Genomic DNA, 23,183 nt, shown 5'->3' with positions numbered 1-23,183 from the left:
TTGTGCATTTCTCCATGGAGATTTCTTCCTACCAGTCACAACCTTTACTTTAGTGGGGGCAATGTAATCAATGATATCTGAAAGTTTGCACTGAAAATCATCCACCAACTTATCTACGTCACTATAACTTAAGAGTGAGGAAGAAGAGTAGATTTGATTAAAGGTTTCTGCTGTGTTTTCTCGAGCATTAGACAAACAAGAAGTCACAATGAAATAAAACTAAACTATAATGAAAAGCTCAAAATGATTAGAACCCTGGCATGGCAGACACTTTCTAAGGTTTCATTTAACTTTTAATGTTTTTCATTTTATTCCTCATTAGCACCTCACTCTCACATCCACTAATTCCAGCGTTCTTGATGTTTCATATTTGTTTGTGATCACAGTGTTAATTGTCTGGATCTTTCTCTGCCTGTGTTTCTGTCTAGACTGTTTGGTCTGAAGGACATCATCATACCCGGAAACTGCTCCACGCCTGATGACCTCATCCTCAATCCCAGCCATGATTGGCCGGTTTACGTCAACCCAGGAATCCTGCTGGTCCTCTACGTTACCGTGGCGGCAGTTATCAAATCAGGACTGCATGCTGGGTCTAACCAGGTACAAACCTCACCATTATGGATCCCACACCAGAACCTTCTAAGTGTTCATATTAAACATGATGGTACTGAAATGATGATGTCATCATTTCAGTACCGTGAAAACATGGTGCTGGATGGAAAAAGTTTTGTAAAGACTCCAGAGCGTCCAAAGTGTTCAAAAGGTGACTTCGGCGCCATTTGTTAAACTTGGCTAATAAGATAAGATTGATCCCCAAAGGTTGGAAATTTTAACTAGTGTTTTCAAAGAAATAGCTACTTTGATCCTGTTGAAAACAGACTTTTGCTTTCTCTTGTTTTACATCCTAAAAGAACTTGTGAACTGAGTGGATCTCACTCTGTTAATAAGATAAATGTGTAGAACCTTTTTTGGCTCTACAATGATTTCCATTTCCATTTTCTACAGAAAATCAGACTACTTTATTTAATCAATTGTATGCTAAGTTTGCTGTTTGGAGGGTGAAAGAAAAAAAAAATCAACATTTTATTTAAAAAAAATATTGTTTTATACACATGAAAATACTATTTTAACTCAGCCTAATTTATACTGTACTATTTCAAAATAGTAGATAAATAGTATTTTTTAAAAATACTATTAAAAAAATATATTTCTTAAATATTATGTATATTAAATAACTAGTATTTTTCTAAAAAATATATCTGTAGTTTTGCCCCTTGTGACACAAAGTTTGGACACCACTGGGGTGGTCAGAGTGGGTCAGCGTTAGCGGTGACTGGTCCCTCAGCAATCCAACCAGCCCAGAGTCGGTCAGAAAACAAGAAAATCAAGAAAAACTTCCTTTCTTAACATTTCATATTAAATCTAAAGCACAGATACAGCGGGTCAGGCTTAATACACACCTTCCTATCTGAGATCATTATAATGGCACCAACTTGCCTCACCATTCAATGCAAATTATTTAAAACTCTCCAGAATGTTGCTCAGGCAAGTATTTGTTCTCCCACAAGCACGTTGGCGAGAAGGTGGTGCAGATGTCAAGTGTTCAGTCTGGACGACAGAAAAGAAATGACCTTTGACCTCAATGTTAAAGATTCTAACCAATTAGATGCAGATTCCTGAATAAAACAATCTCACAGGAGTGGTTTGGATGTCCCCAGAGAAGCAGCAGTGTTTTCTGCTGGTTTGATGTTTCTTCTTTAACGTCGTGTTTCTTCCCAGCAGGAGAAAAGAAAAGCTTCAGCGGAAGAACTGGTCGAGTTAAAGTCCTGGAATCAACCAAAAGATGACTGCGAAGACGAGACACAGGTAGGGGTAGCTGCGTCTCTGTCATCTACACTGATACGCAAAAGTATTCACACCCGACTTACCACACACACCCCTCAGATGTTCTAGTCGCCTTCTGCAAACACTGACAAACAGAGTTCAGCAGAAGCAGCCAGACGGAGAGCTGCCGTCTGGATGCTTGTGGTTCACCTGCAAACCACAGGTGGGTGTGGAGGCGGTTTGATTGTAAGGAGCAGACATGTTTGGATGGCACCATGGAGGGGAGCGACGGGTTTTACCGCCCACAGCAACGAGGGTCATCAGAGCCATTGAATATGGAAACATCATTGATTTAAGAAAAAAATCAAAGTATTTTTATCTATTCTGCAGTTTAAAACTGGCTGCTTGTTCTTCAGAGCCGAGAAAAGCTGTTCTTTAAGAGTTTACAGTGAATAACCATTCATCCTGTTCTGTCCTGATACCATAATTACAGACTGTAAAAGGTGTGTCAGACAGCTCTGATCGTTCGTCTTGCCTCTGCGTAACTCTGGGGAATTTACCGAACCGCTGGAGCTGTAAGGGGTCTTGTACCTCTGCATCATGGATGATACCCCCAGGGTGAAAATACTTTCACCTGGTCTGACCTTTGACCAAGATTCAAAGTTGGGCTGGGAATTTATCAAATTGTTCGTCATTTATTGTGATGAATTTCCTCTAATCCCAAGAATTTTTATGTATTTGTTGTGATGATAAATTTTTAAAATTAGAGGAAAAAAATAAGTTTTTTCATTGTGAATATAAAAAAAAATCAATAAATTTGAAAATATAATTAAATTGAGTATTTTAGTGATACAAATCACATACCTTTATGTGATTGGTGTCCAAAACAAGCTCATAGCAATTTTTTTCAAGATCAGTATTTGTGTTTATGAAAATGTGATTACCATGTGATTCAGACACCTAAAGTTGCCTAAATAAAAAGAAGTGATAAATTCTTATTGTCACTTTTATTATTATCACAGTAGTACAATAAAATATTGTGATAAAACTTTAATCCCATATCGCCCATCCCTATTTCAGAGCAGAGATTAGAGATCCACGTTCTTAGCTGATTTTAGCTGTTTCAAATGACTGAAATGTTCATATAATAACTTTGCAAACCATCACTTAAAAAAAATCTATTTCTTTAACTGCCCCTGTCCTTACCCTGACAACTAGTTATTTTCATTTTGTATGGAAGCTCAGATGGGACAAGAGAAGTTCAGTAAAATGAGCTAAATCCTCCCCTTCGTGATGAGCGGTGTTCTCGATGGTACCAAGCCACTCCTCTAAATCTGAGTCTCCTTTTCAGCACCTGCTGTTTAGGACTGCTGGTCAGCTGGCTGAAACAAGGAGTCTACACTTGAACTGAACTCTGATTGCTTGGAAATGGGTTTTAGCCAAAAAAATAAATTCTGCCTTCTGGTGCCAATACTGAACATGTCTCCTCCTAGGAAAGGGAATCATTACCATACCTGGTCTGTTTGTCTGCTGAGTATCCACTAACTGGTTCCTAACGGCTTTGCTCAGTATTTGTATGGATTTTTTTTAGATATATTGCTGAAGAAACATGTCAGGATTGAAAAGAGTTTGTGTTTGGCTGTTTGTTTCAGATCACCCTGGGGTCCAGCGAAGCAGAAGGTCCAGAGGAAACTACAACTGGAGAACATCAGTCAGGTTCTTATGGCTCACATCTTTCACTCAAACTTCTTTTATTTCTAAAGAAGCTGCTGTAATTAACTTTTATATATAAAAAAGTGTTTTTCAAAGTATATTTATTAAAACTGTCACTATTTGTGACAGTGTGGTATGAGACTGAATCTGTGGGAAAAAAAAGAGCTTCTCTGCCTTCTCTCAGTGCCAACTAGAAACAACCAATCAGAGCCAGGAGGTGGGTCTTAGTGCTGTCTTTGCTACGCTGCTGCTAGCATAGGCCTTCATGAATGCTAGAGCTAGTTAGCATGGCTTCCAATAACAGCAGATAAACGGTTTTCCTGTAAGTTCTCCACCATTAGCACATTTAGCCACGAGGACATGAGGTTGATTGACAGCACTAAGACCCGCCTTCTGGCTATGATTGGTTGTTTTTGGTTGGGGGCGGTGCATTTCTTCAGACAGCAATAGCAGCTCAAGGAGGAGGTGGAAGAGATGGAACTTTTCACAGATTATCTATCTCATATTATACTGTCATGACATGGTGACAGCTTTAACAAATATATGTAAAAAAAAAAAAAGATAAAAGTTACATACTGGAGCTTTAAACCACTAAAACATTTGATGAAGACTGGAAACTGGAACATCTCTGTGTAACTAGTCACCGAGTGGCTTCACCAGTTTCTATCTTGGTCTTATAAGCTGATCTCCGCTCTACTGGTCCCACACAGGACAACAAGGTTTCACACCCAAACCCCCCCTCACCCCAAGTGGAAGTATTCATACTGACAGTTCGTTACAGATCTTCAGAGCCGATAAATCCAGTCAGCTCCTCTAAACTGATTCCACCAGCCTGTGTGTAATGTGTCTGGCAGGATGCTGCAGCTCCACTGCAGATCCATCATTATGTTTCAGGCAGGCTGCTGACTGACAGTGACTGATGGTGACAGGAGGCATTGGACAGAACTGAATCTGTTGGCCAGATTAACCCAGTGGATCCTGTTGTGATGGCTCATGTCATCAGCTACCACTCCCTCTAGGGTAGTTCTGAAGTCCAGCAGCCCTCGCATCATGCTGACGCCCCCTGTTCTCTTGTTGCAGGTGTCACTGCGGCCCCCGGGGGACAGCTGAGCGAGAGCCCGTTCTTCCTGCTGGGACGGGTTGTCATGCAGCAGAGTTATGTCTGTGCTCTCATAGCCATGATGGTAACCATGACGTCCCTCTAACACCGCTGTAGCATTGATCTTAGCTAATGATGTGGAGAACAGTGCAGGCATCAGAGTTGTTGATTCTTTATTGTGACGGTTTGAATCTTTAAAGGGACAGTTTGGATCTCTCTGCTGTTCTGTGGAGCGGTAATGAGCTGTTAGTATCTTACCTACAGTAAGAAATGCAACGTAATGACCTTAGCTTTGGTCTGTTGTGCTAAGCTAACAGCTGGTCAGAGAGCAACCCAGACCAAATCAGGTGGCTTTCATATAGAAACATTTCAGATTTGTACTGCAGAAACCTCTAAACCGCTGACACATTTGATTAAACTATTTCAGTACTTTTAAAAGCAGACCAGTTATTTATTCTAAAGGCTGTTGTATTCATACTGACCAGGTTTTCTTACTGAATACGCTGAACGAGTGTCTCCACAGAACACTGGTCTAGCTGTCCCTTCCCTCTGGCCCATGCTGACCCAGTGTGTGGTTCTCACTCAGCCTGTTTTGTGTCGTCTAGGTGTGGAGCATCACTTACCACAGCTGGCTGACGTTCGTCCTGCTGCTGTGGGCGTGTCTCATCTGGATGCTGCGCTCCAGGTACCCCTGGCACCCGGGACTCGGGCCTCGTCCACACGTAGCCGGCTTCCTGATAAATCGAATAGATTTTTATGTGATTCGGCCTTTTGACCTTCTGTTTATTAGTCGCACTGTTGTGTGGTGGTAGGTTTTGTCCCGTGCTATGTTGTTATTGCATAATGAAACATGTGTTAGCTGTTCTGCTGAAACAGACGGTGGCTCAGGAAGTTTGGTTTTGTTCTGCAACTGGTGGGTTGCCGCTTCGAACCCTCACTCTGTCCGTCTTTGTCGTCATGTCATTGGACGAGGCATGTCACCTTACTCGCCTGCTGACAACTCCCTTTTGCCAGACTGTAGCTGTGGCTACTGTGTAGCTCGTCACCATCAGTGTGTGTGTGAATGGGTGAATGACTGAAAGTAGTGGAAGCTGCTCTTGAGTCCCTAGAATTGATAATGATACAACTGTAGACCATTTACCGTTTTTTCCTAAATTAGATTTTAAAAAATTATCTTTTTGACGTCTTAAAAAAGTTTTGTTTTCATGTTAGGTTTTGCCTAAAATGACTGTTAAGTTTATATTTTCAAAGTTCCAGTGTGTTTGTGTCTGAACCTGCATAAAGCTTCTGCTTCAGCTGAGTTTGTCTCATTTATACAGACGCCATGCAGCCACCCTGTGCTCTCCGTTCATCCTGCTCTATGGCCTGGCTCTGTGCTGTCTGCAGTACGTCTGGGCCATGGAGCTGGAACACATCCTGCCCACCAAGGTGGGGACCATGAGTCTCAGACAGCTGGGCCTGGACAGAGCCCAGTATCCCTGCCTCAGACTGGGAGCTATGGTAAGGTGTGAGCCGAGCCAGAGAACAGTTCTACGTTCTGATTGGCAGATAAAGCAGAACCTTAACCTTAAACGGGCAGAATTATGTTAAATCGAATTTAAATTTTGTTATAATGTCAAAAATATATCTGGAGCATTCCTTTGATTCCTTCATGCATTTTTGAGAAATCCTTTAATCTCCATGGCAACCATTAAATTATGCAAAAAACCTTCATGGACAGTTTCCGAGTTTCTACCTCACAGAGCAGCACTCCCCCTCTCAGCTCCTTCAGACTAGCCAGCAGCAATTAGCAAATATCTGTTGGAACTGCTCTTCAGCTGAGCTCATTACACAAACTACTTCTCAGTGCAACGCTGGTATAAACGTTAAAGGGTTAATAGAGAAGCAGAGTTTCAGAAAGAGCAGAAAAAGTTTTTAAAGAGGCGGCGTCCCAATTTCAAGGTGTTGGATTACAAAGTCAAAATTCTTTCAAGTCACATTCGATATATTGTATAGAGCGTTGTTATAACAACTTAAGGTAACTTGACTGTGCTATAAAATGGCACTGTGTGCCTACAAAACACATAATTCTGTATGGGGAAATTTTTCTGTGCTCTTGGATTATGGCAGAAAAATTCCCACAAAATTCTGCCTCTTTTGATGTTTCCCATGATGCTTGTCAAGCATAGGAAGTGAATACATGAGAATTTTATTGAATATTTAGCTGTGCCACATTATAATGCAACACGTCCTGCCTGATATAGTTCCTAGAGAGGAGCTCCTGCAAGAATAAACCAATATGGGCACAAAGATGACACTTCAAGTGGAACAAAGGTGTGTTTATCATTAGACAAGGGATTTTTCAGCCTTTGATGTAAGACTGTTGTTATAAAAGTGATTATTCTTTGGCCATTCTCCACAATTGGTTAAAACTCAAAAGTCTGGGCTGGTCCCATCTCACAGTGTATTTTTATTCCCTAATTTAAACTCTAGACCTACAGTACTTACACTGGTCAGCAGAGAAATTGTAATGACTGTTTTTAATTGGTGAAATATTTATTCATTGATCTTTTTATTTAATGTTGATACATCATTTCCATGTTCCCAGCTGCTGTTTACCTTGACCTTCTGGCTGCTGGTACGTCAGTCAGTGAAGGAGAATTTCAGGAGGAAGAGCAAAATGTCTACGCCCCTACAGGAAGTCACTACAAAAGGTAACAACGGTTCTGGAAACGAACCCTGCACACCTGCTGCTGTTGAATCATGTGAACTTTGACCCCGACTTTAAACTTTGTTCAATCATGCTGAACCTAAATTTGAACAAAATCCTGTTTTTTAACCAAACCAGCAACTGATTTAAGTTGGCCTTATAAGAAATGGCCCATCACCATCATCATCATAAGGACTAGTGAGATCACTGATGTGGTGATTAAACCAGACAAAGTTCTAAAGTTCTGTGACAAAACCTACAGAAACACTGATGTTTACCAACATCTATTTGTGTTTCTGTGTCTCCTCACTGCAAAAACACAACATTTTGCAAAGAAATTTTGGTCTAGTTTCTATGGCAAATATCTTCATACACTCAAAATAAGACAAAAGTAACTTACATTTTTACTCTACAACAAGCCAGAGGGAGCTTGTCAATAATTCCTTAATATTGATGAAAAAGTAAATGTTCCATTGTGAGATTATTTCACCTATAACACTGGAAATGTTTATTGTCATAAATGAAATAATATGTCATGGAACTTGTAATGTTTCATCAATATTAAGGAGTTATTGACTTAAAACAAGCTCGGATATATTGCTGAAAAGTTACTTGTAAATTAGTTTTGTCTTATTTGAAGTGTTCTAAGATAGTTGCACTATAAACTGGACCAAAAATACTTGGTGAGATTTTGTGTTTTTGCAGTTATTGGAGTATTTACCTCTAGAGCAGTGCAATCGGCCTGTGCTGGCTGTCTATGCAGATTGCCACTTTACATTTTTAAGGCTGAAAAATTAAATCTTTGTAAAATAGTTAATGCTATGTAAATGAACTCTCTCTCCCAGATTTATTTTGCATTGAAACTCTGGTTAGTGGTGGTTTATGCTCTGAACAGGAACTGGGCCCCCAAACTAGACTTCTCTTTAGGCCCCGTTCAGCCTTGGGCCGGCCCTGCTCCGGAGCTGGATTGTTGCACATCATCTCAAATGCATAACTGCATCATGAGTGACGATGTGTGCTTTTACAGGTTTCCCCCAAACATTCCTCCCATTACAAATAAACTATTTCACGAGAATTTACTTTTTGCTGGTTGTTTACCTTCCGTTGCCTCTTTTTTGTCTGGACTCTCCCGTCTTTCTCAGAACTGGGCGCTGGCAGTGAATCGGTGCTGAAGGTTCTGGGAGGCATGGTGATGAGCTGCTATGCCAAATACTGGATCTATGTTTGTGGAGGGATGTTCATCATGGTCTCCTTTGCTGGAAAACTAGTGGCCTACAAGATCATCTACATGCTGCTCTTCCTGCTCTGCCTCTGCCTTTATCAGGTATGAACGCTTTTTTTTTTTAACATAACTTATCAAATATTCTGTCTTCACAGTTTCTGATGATGTTACTGGGCTTTTTAAACTTGTGTATGTGGTGAATATGCAGTGGCAGATTTTCATATGGCTCTCAGTTGTACTCATAAATGTATAAAATATATATATGGTGGTGTATTTTATTTTATGTTATTTTGTGTGGTGGCACAAGTACTGTTGCTTATTTACATATTCAAGAAAAGGCAAATAAGAGACGTTATTAGGCCTGTCACAATAACAAATTTGTTAGACAATAAATTGTCCCACAACTTATTGCGATAAATGATAATATTGTTGTTTTGAGACCATTTTCATGCAATAATAACACGATAATGTAAAAACATGTTCTCAAGGATCAATAAAATTCTATTAAATTCTAATGAACAGTTAAACACTGGAACTGGAACACATTTGAAAATAAAGAAAATAAAGAAAACAACAGAAATAAATAAAATGAATTATGAAGTTTCTGTTTACAAAGCTATCTTTCAAAAGAAGCTAATTGAGACCAGACCGAATACTTTTATCATTCAATTTTTGGTAAAAATTAAAGACAAAAGAGAAAAACGATAAATCAAGCAAATGAAAATGATTAAAATTATTTTAATTTATCATGCGATTAATTGATTTATTGTTTATTGTGACAGGCCTGGGCTTAATGACTGGACCTGAGTGGCATTCTTCAAATCTAGTTAAATTGGTGTCAAACGTCTGTGCAGTAAAATTTTTGGTTTGTGTTGCTATCACTTTAAAGATATTAATAAAAAAAAGCTTCCAGAGGTCATCACTAATATTTTCAAAGCAAAAACAGCACAAATTAAAATTGTTGTTGAACAAACACAAATGTAGCTGAGTTGATTGGCTCCAAATTTGTTAGATTTTTTTTATTTTAGGAGGTAAGCTGGCAGGGTGGTTGATCTCTGGTGACCACTGGATTTTTTTTAATATCCTTAAAATTACCATCAAATATTCCATCACAGTATCATTATCACTTTACTTTTTCTTCCTTTAATTGTATTATTATTATTTTTTGTTTTGTAACTATAAACATTCTCCTTCATTTTCGATAAAGGACAACAAGTAAATTGAAACTGACTAAATCTATTGTGAATTTGCACATTTATTCATCCTCTGGACTACAGGCATTATTCTAGTTTGTTGCAGCGTTAATGTAAAATCTGTACGGTCTGCGTTTTGCAAGAGTCAATAAAAAGAAAGAAAACATTTTGGCTGAGTTCCCCAAAAGTGATGAAAAACTGAATATTCCCAGAAGAGCAGCTATAAAAATACATCACAAAGGCAAGAAATGAAGAAGAGGAAGGCGAGTGCTCGACAGCCAGAGCATTAAAAATAAAAATCAATATGTATGAGAAACTTTGTGCTTTTCTAGTCACACATGCTGTCGCTTTTATTCCTCTCTTCACTGTTTCTGCTGCCAGACTGTTATTGATGGCATCTTGATCATAATGTGAGTAAAGGTAATTTGTTGTGTCTTCTATGTGGTTTGCATGCTTTGCTCATCAAACTGTAACCACTCCACTCCACCCCTCCACTCCCCAGCCTTACACACGCACACCTACACCCACGCTGGTAACACTTTATTTGAAGGAGGGTAAATAAGACTGACATGACACTGTCATAAACACTTGATTACTGATATAAATTTGTTATAAAAGTATTACTGATTGCACTTTAAAAATTAGGTAACTTTATGTTATTAAAGGTAAAGTTTAAACAGTAATGATTTCTTGGTTAATGTCAAGTTGTCATAACAAAGACATTTTGAATAATGTCAACTTTGTATTAAAAGTGTCATAATTTACCGAATGACACTTTATGACAACAGTCATAAATATTCAGGAAGACTTACTGATGTTCATGACAGGTGTTATGTCATGTATTGACCCCCCTTCAAATAAAGTGTTACGCACACGTACACACACACGCACACGCACGCACACACACACACACACACACACACACACACACACACACACACACACACACACACACACACACATGTTTACTGGGATAACAGGTTGGAGGAAGACTTGAGCAACATTGAAGTGCTTCAATCTAGAGCAGTGGTTCTTAACCTGGGTTCGATCGAACCCCAGGGGTTCGATGAGTTGGTCTCGGGTTCGGCGGAGCCTCTGCCGCGGAGGTGAAGACTCGTGATGACGCCCCCGCTTTGCCATCACTTGCTGCAGAGGATCACGTTACATTGCTTAGCCAATCAGGGCTGCGGAGGAGCACTGATTGAAAGAGTTCCACTCTCAGCATGGATTTTAACTTTTGTCTTTAATTACTTCAGCAAAGCTCACAGTTTTTACCAAATTCTGTAGCTTTCAGTGTACTTCTAAATCTGATCCTTAGTGCAACTTTTCGGGATTGATACTGCCTCTAGTGGCGTGGGAGTGGTAACACAGCTAATATAATTACAACACAGTCAAAAACATGACTGTCAGGTTAATTGGCCTCTCCAAATTCCCCCTAGGCGTGAGTGTGTGTGTGCATGGTTGTTTGTCCTGTGTGTCTCTGCGTTGCCCTGTGACAGACTGGCGACCTGTCCAGGGTGTAACCCCGCCTCTCGCCCGGAACGTTAGCTGGAGATGGGCACCAGCACCCCTCAGAATACCGCAAAGTCTTTATTATTTATTATTAATTTTTCATTCTCTTAAGAATGTAGAGCTAATTAAATGATCTAAACAAGACCTTAAAGTGGTTCCAGTTTCTCTGATGACCAACCTGTTGAAATTGTGGCAAATTTTAAATACCTTGGGTCGTTCCTGGACAGTCAGCTCAACTTTGCTGAAAACACTGACTATTTTGAAAAACTGTTCTCAGAGGCTCTACCTTTTAAGACTTAATTAGTGATCTTGAGGTGACCCTATGTCTGGAATTTGGGGGGAAAAAATCATATTTTATTTATCATCGCAGAAGGGTTCAGTGAATGTGCATATGAAACTGGTGGGTTTGGTACCTCAAAAAAGGTTAAGAACCACTGATCTAGAGTCTAAGTTTCATAATGTTCATAGCAGACCTGTTTTGAGACCATTTTCAAGGACCGTAATATAGTGATAATGGCATAATAATGCATGTTCACCCTCTTAAAGATCAATAAACTTTAATGTTTTAAGGAACATATAACACTGGCACTGGTAGACATTTTAAATACTCCCAAATAAAACACACAAAAACAAACATCTAAATAAAATGGAAATAAAAAGAAACACAACTAAAAACATAAATAAAATTGATTATGATGTTTGTGTAAACAAATTTTCCCTTCAAAAAATATCAATCATTATAATGGAAATGATCAAGCTTATCTCAATTTATCATGCGATTAATTGATTAACTGCTCGTTAGTCCACAGTAATACTTTATAAATAATCAACGATATCAGAAGGTTGGACTGACCCTCACATCAGACCGTTCTGATTGGCTCCAGGCCCCTGAACTCACCTGAAAGCCCCTGCTGCTGCTGACCCTCCCTGGTCAATCTGACCTCTACACTCATACATATACACACCCTGCCTCTCTGGTATGCATACACATATCTTTATTTTTTACTTTATTTACTTGTGTGCTGTTCTGTGTTGAAGTTTGATCTGGTTTAAACATTTATTTATGAGCGTTTCTGGAGGACACTGCTTTTCATGGCTTTACATGAAAACTGGTTCTGAATCATTGTTCCTTGTAACATAATGGTTACATTATAGTCATAACATTTAGTTGAGCAAAAATTAACTTATTTAATCCATTAAAAAAATTTAAATGGAAGATTAATTAACATATATCTTTTTTAAAATTATTTTTTATTAGATTTATTAATGAGGGTCCTTCTGAAAATATTGTATGAGTTTATGGGGTAGGAGTTCATAAGTTTCTTACTTTTTCCTTTTCAAGCATGTTAAGATTATTGTGGTACAAAAAATGTGTCTTTTGCATTCCTTCTTCATGTGTGTTATTTTTATACTGCTATCATGTTTGAAATAAAAAAAATAGGGTTAGTAAAATCTATGTAGAGGAGAACGACAGTTTATTTGTTTGAGTTGAGCGGTAGATATTTACATATAGATATTTGCTATCAGGCTGGAGTCAGGCTGTGGTCTGGAAGGAAGCAGCTGTCTGGATTTGATCAGAGAAGATGTTTTGGGTTCATTCACAAATCTTTCTTTTGGAAACATAATGATATTTTTATAGAACTTGTTTTTAGAAGGTTTTATTCTGATGCTGAGGTGAAACCAGACTCGTTTCCTCTAGCATTTCCTTCACCTTCTAACCAAAGCCTTGTTCCCATTCTGCAGGTGTACTATTCTCTGTGGAGACATCTGCTGAAGCTATTCTGGTGGCTGGTGGTGGCCTACACCATGCTGGTGCTCATCTCCATTTACACATACCAGTTTGAAGACTTTCCCGAATACTGGAAAAACCTCACTGGTTTCACAGATGGACAGTATGTGTTTAAACTCCAGGGCTGTATACTCTCAGCTACTGGTCATCCTGGTATAGTGTTGGGACTAACCCGGTAAGGTCTGAGCTGATGCGGTGGATGTTCTGCTGGTTGCAGGCTGGCAGCCGTCGGCCTGGAGACGTTCGCTCTGTCAGAGCTCTTCTCCAGCATCCTCATCCCGGGTTTCTTCCTGCTGGCCTGCATCCTGCAGCTGCACTACTTCCACAAGCCCTTCATGAAGATCACAGACCTGGAACATGTTACCCCCAAACACAGGTACACACTGCTGCAGCTCTCCTGCCTTTTCCTGGACCTCTCTGTGTGCAGTGTTATATGTTGTAGAAAGAGTTGGAATTAACTGGCTACAGTTACCAAGCCATATTTACTTGAGTAACATTTTGGCAAAAATTGCGCTAGTTTAGTAAGGTGTACTTTTTACTTTTACTTGAGTAATAGTTTTATTAAGTATCACTACTCTTAATTCTATAAAATTTCTGGATTCTCTTCCCACTATGACTAACTTCACTGAATGAAGAACAAAAATTCACCATGCACACCATGTTTTTGTGGAACATTTGCAGTACAATTACACATTAGTGCAAAAAAAGTGCTGTTGCTTTTGCGTGAAATTTTGCCATTACTGGATTGGGAAAAAATGGAGGGAAAAATGAATGTCATTTGGCAGTAAAATACAAATTTCTTTGATATGATCGATCAAATAATAGTTAAGCATACAGCTGCTGTCTTGAAGGTTCAGTTTGTCTCTCTGGAGTCTAGAGGGCAGAGCTGGATTTGACACGAGCTTGACACATAAGCTGTAGATGATGCACCACAGACAAACAATAAGAGACAAACATTTTAAAGGTTTACCTCGCATCAAGATCTCCCTTTTTTTGTTACCGACTCAACTTGGAGTTATAATGGTTGAGTGTGGCTTTAATCAGACATCTTTTTAATAAAATCTTCTGCCTCCAGGAGAAAGAATAAAGAAAGAAGGGAGGAAGTCAGCATTGATAATGTGAGGGTAAACCCTGAGGAAGAAGAACTGGTGGCGGACAATGATGAAGAATCCGAAGATGAAGGTGAATACTATAATTTTTTCTTTGCATATGTATGTAAATCAGTATGTTATTATGCTATAGCATGGGTCTATGCATTTAGGATTTGTATAATCGCCACATATGAAAGACATTTTTATATTGGTATTCACATCATTGGTACAGTTGTTGGGTAAAATCCGTGTATCTGAACAATAAACAACTTTCTTCATAACAGATAAAGTTTAGCTTAAGCTAGAAAACCTATTACCAACTGGAGCTAAACTGTACTATTTTTTTTACAGTTACCATATTGGTGTGGATGTATAAATGACCTTGGAATCTATGATTAGAATGAATATGAACTACATTTTTCTGCTAAATAAATAATCATCAAATTCACATCCTGGCGTGATGGTTGATAGTCTCTGTCTCTGAGGACTCTCCGTGTTTAACGTAGTTTCTCTCTCATTCCAGAGTTGGCTCCCACTAAGTGGGGCCTGGTGATGGACAGGATTCTGGTTCTGTCCAGGAAGTTCACCGACATCCTTACTAAAGTCCAGGGGTTCCTTTGGAGGATTCTGGAGCTTCACATCCTCAAAATGGTGGCCTTTTTCTCCGTGTGGGTTGCACTTGAAGAGGTAAATATAGAGAGAGTGACAGTTATGAGAACATGTTGTAGTAAAGGCTGTTAATCATCTTTCTGTGTGGCCCAGAGATGTCAGTGAGGTTAGCTGTACTCATAAATAGTACTTGGAGTCTATCTTCACTCTAAACTGACTCATGATCTGTTTGTTTATGGAGGAATTTGAATATATGTCGACTCAGCAACATTAGGCGACCTCTAGTGACCATGTAAGGAAGTGCAAGTGTTTACAATACGCGTTGTCTCCGTTACCGACAAAAGGGAGTGCTGTATGATATGATTGTGAAAATATGTATGTTAGCGCGAGAACAAGGCAGTTTGGATTTCCCCTCCCATACCTAGAAGTGCCTCCTCTTTACCTGAAAGCTGTTGCACAACCGTGGCCAGGTCAGGTGCACTCACTGAGTGACTCTAGCAGCAAATACGTAGAGGAATGTAAACACTTAAGAATGTAGCTATTCCAGGGTTTTTAACTGGAGTCATGCTACCTGATGCTGCACTAAGTGGCTTTGCCTCAGAGTGATAACCCTTATCTGAGTACATTTGAGTTTGTACACACTGGTATTTATTCAAACACTTTTGCCAAGGACTAACAGAAGAATGTCACAGTTGGATGCTCCAACAGAATGATGATCCCAAACACACATCAGACCTCATTTTCCTGAAGATAACTTGGGCTAACTTTGAACTTCTAGAAGGGCCTCGTCAAAGTCAACCTGATTTCAAATTCGTGGGCTACTGATAAAAGTTAGTCTTATGTCGTAAAACCAACTTCTAATGCCGAGAAGATTGGTCAAATATTTACACAGAATTCTGTCACATCTTGTTGATAGCTACAGTAAGTGCCAGGTGAGGGGTCCAGCTTACTAACAGTTTTATAGGTGTGGGTTTTACAATGCTAGTGAAGGAATCCAAAATAAATGAAAACTTGCACATCCAGCTGTTGTTTGTAAAATGTTTTTGTATTTTTATTCCATGCAGGGAACTTGTATATTCTAATACATATACATTATGTTTAAGTTCTGATTCCTTTCTTGTCCCGTCTGAAGCCATCGGTGATGAACCTGGTCCTGGTGGTGTTGTGGTCTCTGGCGATGCCGTTTAGCCGCTTCAGGCCCATGGCATCATGCCTGTCCACGGTCTGGGTGTGTGTCATCATCGTCTGTAAGATGCTGTACCAACTTAGTGTGGTCAACCCCACGGAGTACTCTCGCAACTGTAGCATGGTAAGACCCACCTCAGCTCCAATGAAACCTGGTGTTGTTGGTTCTGTTTTTTGTTGAAGCTTTAGTTGTAAGTTGCGTATGTTGCTGTGTGTTTTTATTCTCTGATAGCCGCTAACAAACACAACCAACCTCCAACCAGAGGAGATGATGAACTCCACGCTTTACAAGGAACCTATAGATCCAGCCAAGTGGTTTGGCATAAGGAAAGATGCGACTGCTTTGGGGTACAGCAAGGTAAAGTCAATCATCATTTCCCTATAACTGATTCTGTTGTGTTGTGGATTTATTAATTCTTTAACTAATCTCTATTATTTAAATAATAGTGATTATTTTTTAATCACTATTAAAGAATAATCACTTTCTTGATTGATTATTAGATCAGATCCTTCCTCTGATCTGTGTTTAAAGCACATTCTCTCTGTCTCTTCGTCTGTGTGAATGAAAACATTTCCAAAACTCCCATCTTCCAGCCTAAAATAGAAGATCAAACATTGGATGTCATTCTGACATGGTTTGTCATATGTTTGTTCCAGAATCATCTGATCGTGCTGATGCTGCTGGTGTTTGAAGCTACAGTGTATCGTCACCAGGTTCACCACTATCGACAGCTCCTGCAATCCCCTCCTGTCATACCGACTCTCTTCCCCTCTGCAAAGAGAGACACTTTGGACAACGGCCTCATTCCGTGCTTGAAGTACCTGCTCAACTATGCCTTCTACAAGTTTGGGTTGGAGGTGGGCCATTATCACATCACATTTTCACTGCACTGCATTTCTGTTACGCTTCAATTGCGTTTTAATTCTTTTAACTCTCCCCTTTTTCCTACAAAAAGATATGCTTTCTGATGACGGTGAATGTGATTGGTCAGCGGATGAACTTTTTAGTCATAATCCATGGCTGCTGGATGGTGGCCCTGCTGGTGAGGCGCAGACGAGCAACAATAGCCAAGATTTGGCCCAAGTACTGCCTCTTCCTGTCCATCTTCATGATCTACCAGTATCTGCTGTGTGTGGGCATTCCTCCTGCTCTCTGCATAGGTGAGTGCTCAGAGGATGGAAGAACGGATAGTTCTGCTCATTTCAGGGTGGATTTCATAATAAGGCTTTACTTGTGTCCCACCAGGCTAAGAATAGCTTGTTTATGTATTCTAGATATTTTTATTCACCAGTAATAGTGATAGCAAAGACGGGTTAAAAAGTCACTTCGGTTAAATTTTTTGAAGCAGTATGTATGTGTCAGTATGTGACCACATACGGAGACTGAGGTCTTTATTTCACAGGAACTCCATAACCACTGCCTGTCTCCACATACTAGCAACTTCAGCAAATTAAGTGACAAGTCACAGAAAAAAATGCAGGACACTTAAATAAGGATAAAACAATTGAAGTGAAGAAGATTGATATTTATTTGACCTATTTGCCTTTTTTGAAGACTTTATAGTTGGTGTTTAGGTATTGCTCACAATGTCTTCCAATAACACATGATTATCTGGTGATATTTTAAAAGTTTCTGTCAACTTTAAACATTAATTAGCTCTAAAACATGGTGGGCCGCTGACTAAAATCAATTCTTGAGCATTTTGAATTGATTCAGAATGGAGAGTCTAGGAATTGTGATTCTCTGTTTTTCTCTGAACCTCAACTCAACTCCCAGCAGGAGCCAGCAGGAGCCAGCAGGAGCTGGGAGTTGAGTTTAGTCTGGGACTTTGATCTGAACCAGACTCTGGTACTGGGTATCAAAACCAGAAACCGCCAGCTGTAATCTCTGAAGGCTGGTAGATTTGACCTTTTCTCCTGTTCCCTGTGTGTCTCTGCAGATTACCCATGGAGGTGGAACAACCAGCTGTTGATGAGCTCAGCGCTCATTAAATGGATCTATCTGCCCGACTTCTACACCGTGCCCAACTCCAAAAACCTGATGGGTCAGTTTGGTGCCTCTATGTGGAATGACTGATATCTGAGCAAATCATAGAGTTTAATCTCATTTAAGCAGCATTTCTTTGCTTTGCTTGTGCTTTTAATGGCTGATGGTAATTGTGAATTCACAATTCATAATTAATAATCAGTTATTCCGATTATTTCTGTACAAAAGTCCTTAAAGGTGCGGTATGTAACTTTATCAAAAAAAAACGTTTTTTTACATGTTTGTTGAAACCGTCACTATGTCATCTTAGTATGGAATGAGACAGATAATCTCTGAAAAAAATCGAGCTCCTTTGCCTCCTCCCAGTTCTTCAAGTGCTAACTAGGAACAACCAATCAGAGTCAAGCGGCAGATTTGAGCACTGTCAATCATAATCTTGTGCAGTGCTGATCACCCTCCCTCTCCTCCCCCATTGCTCGCTGCTACCACTAACTTTTCCATACCAGCAGACCCTGTTGTGAATTCTAATGCTGGTTCGCATAGCCACCAATGACGGCTGATAAACGGTTTTGCTGTTATTTCTCTGCCATCAGCACATTTAGCAGCGAGTGCATGAGGTTGAGTGACGGCGCTAAGGCCCTCCTTCTGACTCTGATTGGTTGTTTCTGACCGGGAGTCTCATAAGATACTGTCACAACATGACATGACATCCATCCATTTTCTTACACCCTTGTCCCTGAGTGGGGTCGGGWGGGTTGCTGGTGCCTATCTCCAGCTAGCGTACCGGGCGAGAGGCGGGGTCACCCTGGACAGTTCGCCAGTCTGTCGTAGGGCAACACAGAGACACACAGGACACACAACCATGCACACACACACTCACACCTAGGGGCAATTTGGAGAGGCCAATCAACCTGACAGTCATGTTTTTGGACTGTGGGAGGAAACCGGAGTACCCGGAGAAAACCCACACAGGCACAGGGAGAACATGCAAACTCCATGCAGAAAGACTGGGGCCGGGAATCGAACCCAGAACCTTCTTGCTGMAARGCAACAGCTCTACCAACTGTGCCACTGTGCAGCCGCACAACATGACAGTTTTAACAAATATACAAACCATTTATTCTTTATAAAAGTTATATACCTCAGCGTTAGCCTTAAGATGTGTGTAATTCTTCAGTTTTCTCAGTGTGCATGTGCTGAATCTGTTAGAAGTAGGCCAGTGTTCCAGGTTGATGATGACGAGGATGAGGAGGACGAGGCTCACGCCTAGTTTCTGTTCACAGCGGACTTCCTGCTGCTGATGTGTGCGTCCCAGCAGTGGAAGGTGTTTGAGTGTGAGAAGCAGGAGGACTGGGTGGTCCAAGCAGGAGAGAACACAGATGAGCCCGATCCAATGGAGGGCCAGCTCTTTAACCCGGCGCCTAACTTCATCAACTGCAGGTAGAGCGTATTTGTTTACTGTACTCGGTGTTCTCAAATGGAAACACTTCTCTGGATCTGCTGTGACGTGACGGCTTGCGCCCCCTGCAGGAGTTATCTGGACATGGTGAAGGTTCTGGTGTTTCGGTACTTCTTCTGGTTCGTGCTGTCCATGGTGTTCATCACAGGCGCCACCCGGATCTCCGTGTTTGGACTGGGTTACCTGATTGCCTCCTTCTTTTTCCTGCTGTTTGGAACCAAGCTGCTAGTCAAGCCATCCAGAGTCCGCCTGATGCTGTGGGACTGTCTCATCATCTACAACGTGGCCGTCATCATATCTAAGAATGCCTTATCTGTGAGTAAAGCTTCTGGTTTGCTCCTTATCTACCCGGTTTAGAAAGATGTTTTGTTAACTTTTAAGTTTGTGAAATTTATCACTTTATTGCCTTAATTTACTAGAATTATTAGAATTATCCCCTAACCTTTGAAAAATAGTAGGATATTGACAATAATTTGTTATTGGTGTTAAGCAGATACTGAATTACATGGAGGTTGTTCATGTCATGCTACCATATGCAAGAGAAAAATGTAGGTATGATACAAATTAGTGACATCAGGCATACTTGGAGATAGTGCTAAAATAATAATAATTATTATTATTATTATTATTATTATTATTATTATTATTATTATTATTATTATTATTATTATTATTATTAAAATATTAATGAAACTCATTTTTGAGGTATGTAGATGATTTAATTGTTGCTTCTATTGCCAAATATGACTTTGAAACTGATTTACAGAATAATCTTCAGTTCCATCATTAACAGTGTTTCAGTCGCTTCTTGTAAAACCATGACATTCACACTCTGATCACTAGATGGCAGTAAAGCACATGTAACATGATTTTTGTGTGTTGAATATGCACCAGCAGTCATCTCAGCTGTTCTGCAAGCTGGAGGACTTGCTGTTATGTGGTTGAATAAAAATCATTCATTTGAATTACAGCGAACTGATCCCACCCACTGGTTTAGTTCTTAAGTTTTTTGCGATATGTCTGTTAGCTGCTCTGTGTGGCCCCTCGCTGTGTTTTTCCTGATGAAAAAATATTGAATTATTAAATAGTCAGTGGGAGCACTGAAGTCAAGTAATTAATTTACAGTCATTCTGTATCAAAAATATACAATGGAAAAAAATCTCCAGTGCATGCAGTCAAAGCACTGACCTGCTCTGCAAACTGAGAGTTTGTTCATACATCATCCTTTCAGAATCTGTCATAAAAACTGAATTAAGCTTACTTTCTTTCTCTGTCTCTCTCTCTCTGTGTGTGTGTGTGTGTGTGTGTGTGTGTGTGTGTGTGTGTGTGTGTNGTGTGTGTGTGTGTGTGTGTGTGTGTGTGTGTGTGTGTGTGTGTGTGTGTGTGTGTCTGTGTTGCAGATTCTGGCCTGTGTGTTTGTGTCTGAGATGCAGGCGAGGTTCTGTTGGGTGATTCAGCTCTTCAGCCTGGTCTGCACAGTTAAAGGATATTATGATCGTAAGTCCTTCATTTATCACCTCATGTCGTTACGGTGATAAACATTTAGTCATTTATACTGTAACCAGACAGCATGAAAGTTAGAAATCATATGAAAAAATATTGAACCTCAGGGAGAATTGAGGATTTAGAAAATAACTAATCACTGAATTACTAGTCTAAGTCTTATTTGAAACAGGTTCTTCTGTTTTGCATTAATCGGACAGATTCCTGATTATTTTCCCCACATTCTCCGTGTTTTTTTTTCCCTTCTCCCAGCTGCTGCAGTGAGCAGTGACACATGCAGTCTGCCAGTGGAGGAAGCGGGCATTTTGTGGGACAGCTTGTGTCTGCTCTGCCTCCTGCTGCAGAGGAGAGTCTTCCTCAGTTTCTACTTCCTGCATGTGACAACAGAGCTGCAGGCGTTTGCCAAGCAGGCGTCGAGGTGAAGCGCGGCGGGAACTCAGAACAGTTTTCCATTCAACACACACTAGAATCGTGGATTCTACGACTCTAGTGCACACAGGGCCTGACTAAAGCATTTCTACCATTTGAACCTTTTCCTATTTTTTGAAGAGCAATATTGTTTACAGAGATCCATTTTGTTTGTTGTTTCTGTTGTTTTGTTTATATTTAAAATGTCTTCCTGGTCCCAGCATTAAATGTTCATTAGAGTTTAAAGTTGATCAATCCTTCAGAATGTGATCTTACTAGCAGGATTTCACTTCACTGTGAACTCTCAATTGCTTATTTGTTTTTGTTGTCATTATTTTCTGTGAATGTGTAAGAAATGTAACTAATGTGTTTTTTTTTCTTTTCTGTCTCTCAGAGGGTTTGAGCTCTTCAGAGCCAGCATCATGAAGAATGTTAAGTTTCACCAACAGATCGAAAAGAAATCACTGTCGCAGCTCAAAAAATCGTGAGTTTTCTCTTCATGAAATTATAAATTGATTTTAAAATGATATGAAGTTCAGCAGGTGTTTTGGAAGTGCAAACTATAAAGGTCTTGATACTAAAACGACCTGTCTTTTGTTCCTTCTTACTTTCCTCCTTTTATTTTCTCTTTCTCCTCCCAGCATGCAGAGGATTCGCTCCAAGCAGCAAAAGTACAAGGATGGACAGAAAAGCAGTGACGTCTCCACGGAAACCCAGGAAGCCGCCTCAAGTAGCACTGACCACTCCTCTGAAGCTGGTAAATGTAGTCCACTACTTCCATGTCCTTTATGCTGTTCCTTCTGTATTCGGCGTCACTAGTTTCATTCTTTTGAATGGCTTTAATCTCATGTAAATCTTTCCCTCCAGAGTCCCAGAAAGACAAGAAGTCTAAGAAGAGAAACTGGTACCAGCCGTGGATCGACCATGCAGGAGGTACCGTCTGTGTTTTAACTGAGACTGATATGGCAGCTCACAAAAGTATTCATCCAAAGCCTGAAACTTTGCTGCATTTATTTTATATGATAAATATTAGCGCATGATTGTGAATTGACTCAAAATTTAGAACTGGTTTTCAATTTCTTTCATTTGTTTCCAAACTCCATTTTGAGTTATTAAGAATTAATATTAAGAAGAAAGGACAAACATTTCGATCTGTTGAAGTTCAAACAGTGTCCAAAGTTCTGACCTGAGTCCAATGCAGAATGTATTCAATGTCAATGTCAACTTTATTTTTATAGCACATTTAGAAGTTGACCAAAGTGCTTCATAATCTACATCAACCATCATAACAACAACAAAATTATGTGGCTGCACAGTGGCGCAGTTGGTAGAGCTGTTGCCTTGCAGCAAGAAGGTTCTAGGTTCGATTCCCGGCCCTGGTCTTTCTGCATGGAGTTTGCATGTTCTCCCTGTGCGTGCCGGGTTTTCTCCGGGTACTCCGGCTTCCTCCCACAGTCCAAAAACCTGACTGTTAGGTTAATTGGTCCTAACAGTCATGGTTGTGTGTCTCTGTGTTGCCCTGCGACAGACTGGCGACCTGTCCAGGGTTTATCCCGCCTCTCGCCTGGAACGTTAGCTGGAGATGGGCACCAGCAACCCTCCTGACCCCACTAAGGGACAAGGGTGTATAGAAAATGGATGGATGGATAAAAATAAAACACAAAGATATTAATAATGAAACAAATGGAAATTTACAAAGAGAAACTTAGCGGACGTTTTGGAAAAACGGAAAGAGTCAGTGGAGAATAGCTGCAGGGAACCTAATCAGAGGTAAGGAAAGGCAGCTGGGGAAGACAGTAGGTAGAGGGAAATCATATGTTTATATGAATATTATGTATTGAGCAGGGGAGCAAGCTGATGGCTCATGCTAGGTAAAGATAAAGCAGAGAGAATGAAGGGG

At 40.1% G+C, this 23,183-nt stretch overlaps 1 protein-coding gene across 2 annotated transcripts in view; it reads left to right on the top strand.

The window, feature by feature from the left end:
• Positions 1–23,183, top strand: part of piezo1 (piezo type mechanosensitive ion channel component 1 (Er blood group)) — an 86,057-nt gene that overhangs the window by 35,323 nt on the left and 27,551 nt on the right. The window contains exons 7-30 of one of the 2 annotated variants that reach the window (XM_017309158.1): positions 429–600; positions 1,783–1,866; positions 3,477–3,540; positions 4,618–4,721; positions 5,242–5,321; positions 5,956–6,136; positions 7,224–7,329; positions 8,468–8,649; positions 12,996–13,144; positions 13,259–13,417; positions 14,117–14,223; positions 14,656–14,819; positions 15,874–16,050; positions 16,159–16,284; positions 16,584–16,784; positions 16,883–17,087; positions 17,867–17,971; positions 19,197–19,353; positions 19,444–19,687; positions 20,773–20,869; positions 21,128–21,293; positions 21,678–21,767; positions 21,925–22,040; positions 22,151–22,216. In XM_017309158.1, the coding sequence (XP_017164647.1) occupies positions 429–600; positions 1,783–1,866; positions 3,477–3,540; positions 4,618–4,721; positions 5,242–5,321; positions 5,956–6,136; positions 7,224–7,329; positions 8,468–8,649; positions 12,996–13,144; positions 13,259–13,417; positions 14,117–14,223; positions 14,656–14,819; positions 15,874–16,050; positions 16,159–16,284; positions 16,584–16,784; positions 16,883–17,087; positions 17,867–17,971; positions 19,197–19,353; positions 19,444–19,687; positions 20,773–20,869; positions 21,128–21,293; positions 21,678–21,767; positions 21,925–22,040; positions 22,151–22,216 (3,302 nt within the window). Of the gene's footprint in view, positions 1–428; positions 601–1,779; positions 1,867–3,476; positions 3,541–4,617; positions 4,722–5,241; positions 5,322–5,955; positions 6,137–7,223; positions 7,330–8,467; positions 8,650–12,995; positions 13,145–13,258; positions 13,418–14,116; positions 14,224–14,655; positions 14,820–15,873; positions 16,051–16,158; positions 16,285–16,583; positions 16,785–16,882; positions 17,088–17,866; positions 17,972–19,196; positions 19,354–19,443; positions 19,688–20,772; positions 20,870–21,127; positions 21,294–21,677; positions 21,768–21,924; positions 22,041–22,150; positions 22,217–23,183 lie in introns of both variants that reach the window. The other variant, XM_008429141.2, reaches the window with a different exon arrangement.

The sequence above is a fragment of the Poecilia reticulata genome, linkage group LG15, assembly GCF_000633615.1.
Source record: "Poecilia reticulata strain Guanapo linkage group LG15, Guppy_female_1.0+MT, whole genome shotgun sequence".
Lineage (NCBI taxonomy): Eukaryota > Metazoa > Chordata > Actinopteri > Cyprinodontiformes > Poeciliidae > Poecilia > Poecilia reticulata.
This window is presented reverse-complemented; position numbering and strand designations above follow the sequence as displayed.